This window comes from Cariama cristata, unplaced genomic scaffold (assembly GCF_000690535.1).
Source record: "Cariama cristata isolate BGI_N322 unplaced genomic scaffold, ASM69053v1 scaffold40679, whole genome shotgun sequence".
In the NCBI taxonomy this organism is placed as follows: Eukaryota; Metazoa; Chordata; class Aves; order Cariamiformes; family Cariamidae; genus Cariama; species Cariama cristata.
Genome location: NW_009637059.1, coordinates 283 through 3,380, shown reverse-complemented (window position 1 = coordinate 3,380; position 3,098 = coordinate 283). Strand labels below are relative to the sequence as shown.

Sequence of the window (3,098 nt, the reverse complement as noted above, 5' to 3'; positions counted from 1 at the left end):
TTCATAAAGTAGAAATAACAGTTGTAGAATCAAGCAAATGAGAAACTATGTTATGCTTTGGCAGCATATGAGAGTACCAGATAAAATAATTTGGTATAAGACATTACAGAACATTCATTTGTTATCAGATATTTTTAGTAGACATCAGAGATTTTGTTCACTTCAGTTACTGGGCCTTCAGTTCCTAAAGGGGAAGAATCCATCAGGACCATTATTTTCAAAATACTTCTTATTCATTAAGCTGTTCTTATTAACAGGTAACTAGTCAAGCAACAGATTCATCTGTTCACTTGCACAGTTCACCCATATTCATTCATTACCTGGTTGGAGCCATCTCAGCTGTATACTCAGAACTCGAGGACCATGTGAACACACCAGTAGCTTCTAGGTAGGTGTTCAGAAAGTTCTTCAAAGTGTCCTTTATTTCTCCAGGTGAAATAAAGACCCTGGAGTCTTCATCTGCACATAGCATTCACTGCTTTCTTGGCAGTGGTTCAAGACACTCAGCAGACTCTTGGTGTTTGGAGTCCTCAGCCCTTGTGGATTTAACAGGACTTAAATTCCACAGAGCTATCAGTCTTTGAGATACTTTCAAACACTACCTTTTCACAGGACTTTTTGTTTCTTCAGCATGCTGTCTTCTAATAACTCTTTCTCTACCTAAATCTACAGATACCAACAGAACCCAGTGACAGAAACTCACACAGGAAGGGCCTTTATGTCACATATCTTTCCCACAACTACAAGCTTGATATTTCACTCTATTGCAGTTGTAGAGTCATGGTAACAGTCCCAAGAACTGACTGGGTTGTCATCCAGTAACACTTCCGACCTACCGAACCTGGCCTTGGTTCTGTGATTTGTAGACCATCTGTCTAAAAGGTCTGGGCATACATTGTTACCCACTTCAGTCAATGGGAGTTTTATGGTGTGTTTCACAGTTTTCAGTGTTCATTGTTCTAGACACCATCCAACGCTAAACCATCAAAGTATAACATGAAAAAGAAATAGTACAAGCACACTAGATCATCCACAACCTTCATTTCTAAATTCTACAAAACATATCTGCGGAACCTTAAAAATGTATCTGCTCTCAGGCAAACTTACAGGTATCCACTGAATTCCTCTGATGGTTTACGCCACACAGTTGCATCTTTCTGAAAGAGAATGGAAGATATCATGCTAATTGTCATTTACATGCAATTATAAGATGTCCAGAAAATGCTTTGGTTTTTCTGAAGAAAAGCAAACGGCTTTACTATTAACCATGGTTCACCCCAAAGTGTTGGTTGATCTGGGCACTTTTGTACGCATTTCTTAAGAAAAGAAGCAGATGTTTCAGGCATCTTTTACTGATAATTTTCTACTCTTTAAAAAAGATCAGTCAATTGCCTTTCTCAGTGTCAAAATGCTAGAAGTCTGCATAGAAACAGGGTTTGGTAGGCCAAGCTAGTTTACTAAGAAAATGTAGGATAATGGAACCACATTACTAGGTAAAGCCTTTAAATGAAAAAGCAACTGGAAAGCCATTAGCTGGACACTGTTCAGACAGGAAGACCACACAACTTCTGACTGCACTCCTGTAACACATGACCAAGCAGATGTGCGCAGGAGGTGCTTACAGTGGCAGACAAGAAAGCTTAAATTATCCTTCTGTCCTAGATGCCTGACTAGAAGCGTCTTGGAAGCAGGAGTCTATTCATTTTAAATTTAGCCAGAGAAAATAAAGAAAACAGTATATTTTTATTTTTCTCTAACTATGAAATGGAACCTCTGTACAAAATATTTGAATTTCTGTGTTAAAGAGAGTACTGTATGGCATCTTTTTATTTGGAATCATGATTACATAAGCACAAAGGACCACATGTCCAGAACAACAGTACTGTAAGTACTGCATCCAGAACTGTTTAAGGTATTTTGGGGCAAAACACATCTCCCTGGCAGGTAGCTAACGCTCTGAATTTCTTTTACGTGGCACAGTACCAAAACACAAACAAGCAAGGAAGGAAGTCCAACTAGAAATTTTACAGGGGTAAAATTTGGGTAGTAATGTGATCAGAAACAGTGAGATTCACGTAACTTCCTAAAGGGAAACAATGGTATAGGTGTAAGACTTAGCATTTAGCAGAGCAGAGGTGGTACAGGTGTTCTGCAAAAGCGAAAGGCTTGGATACTGTTTTCCTCCCTTTCAAGACAGTGAATTTGTCAGTTTTGCAAATAATCAAGTTACATATGGAACACTTGACCCTCTTTTATCAATGTCTGCTCACAAAGGAAAAAAAAAAAACCAAAAACTAAAAGACCCACCCAAACCATTGTAACAAAAGGGCAAAGATAGAAATTTACACTAGTCCTACCACATTGCTACACTAAGATACCAAAATACACTTCTACCTCCCATGCAGGACAGGAGTAAAAAGTACTTACCCAGCCTAGAACTGATACACCACCAAAGTCTATTTAACTTGATGAAGCAGGACTCAGAAAAGACAAGCAGCTCAAAAGAAGGGTATGGCAAACTGCTTGGAGAAAGCAGGAACTGCATTTCCTTTCATGGAAGGAAACATGATAACGTGGGGGCTCTGAAGGCAATGGAAACATGAAGCAATATAAGAGAAAGAATTGAGAATGATCTTTAAAAGGAAGACACTTGGAAGCTGAAGCGTGATGGGTTCAAGCATTATAGACAAAAGAGATTCCAGAGACCAGCAGCGCCTATCTGCAGGCTGCGGCTGGTTTGTTAAAAGTACAAGTGAGCATCTTGCAACACTGCCAGTATTAACAGTATTTCACCTTTTGCTTTAACAAAAGTCAACAGTCCTCCACAGGTAGGGTTCTTGTGTGAGATACTTCCCTGAAAATGGGTAGAAGGCATGACAGAGTATGCCTGTGGACCAAAACCACACATTCTGTCATCTAAAAACGTACTACCCTAGAAGGGCGGTTTCACAGGGCCTCTCATATCAAAGTCCCCCAAGAATTTGCCAGGTGCATCACACCCGTGCTCTATGCCATAATAAGCTCTCCCCCCCTTACGCCCAAACGACCTACAGCTTCCTTGAGAGAAAAAATCGGGCCGCGCGCACGAAGCCGCCCGG

At 40.2% G+C, this 3,098-nt stretch overlaps 1 protein-coding gene across 1 annotated transcript in view; it reads right to left on the bottom strand.

The window, feature by feature from the left end:
- Positions 1 to 3,098, bottom strand: part of STARD4 (StAR-related lipid transfer (START) domain containing 4) — a 5,789-nt gene that overhangs the window by 2,547 nt on the left and 144 nt on the right. The window contains exons 2-3 of the mRNA XM_009708144.1: positions 1,354 to 1,363; positions 1,108 to 1,157 (exon numbers count right to left, since the gene is read on the bottom strand). Of these exons, the coding sequence (XP_009706446.1) occupies positions 1,108 to 1,157; positions 1,354 to 1,363 (60 nt within the window). The remainder of the gene's footprint in view (positions 1 to 1,107; positions 1,158 to 1,353; positions 1,364 to 3,098) is intronic.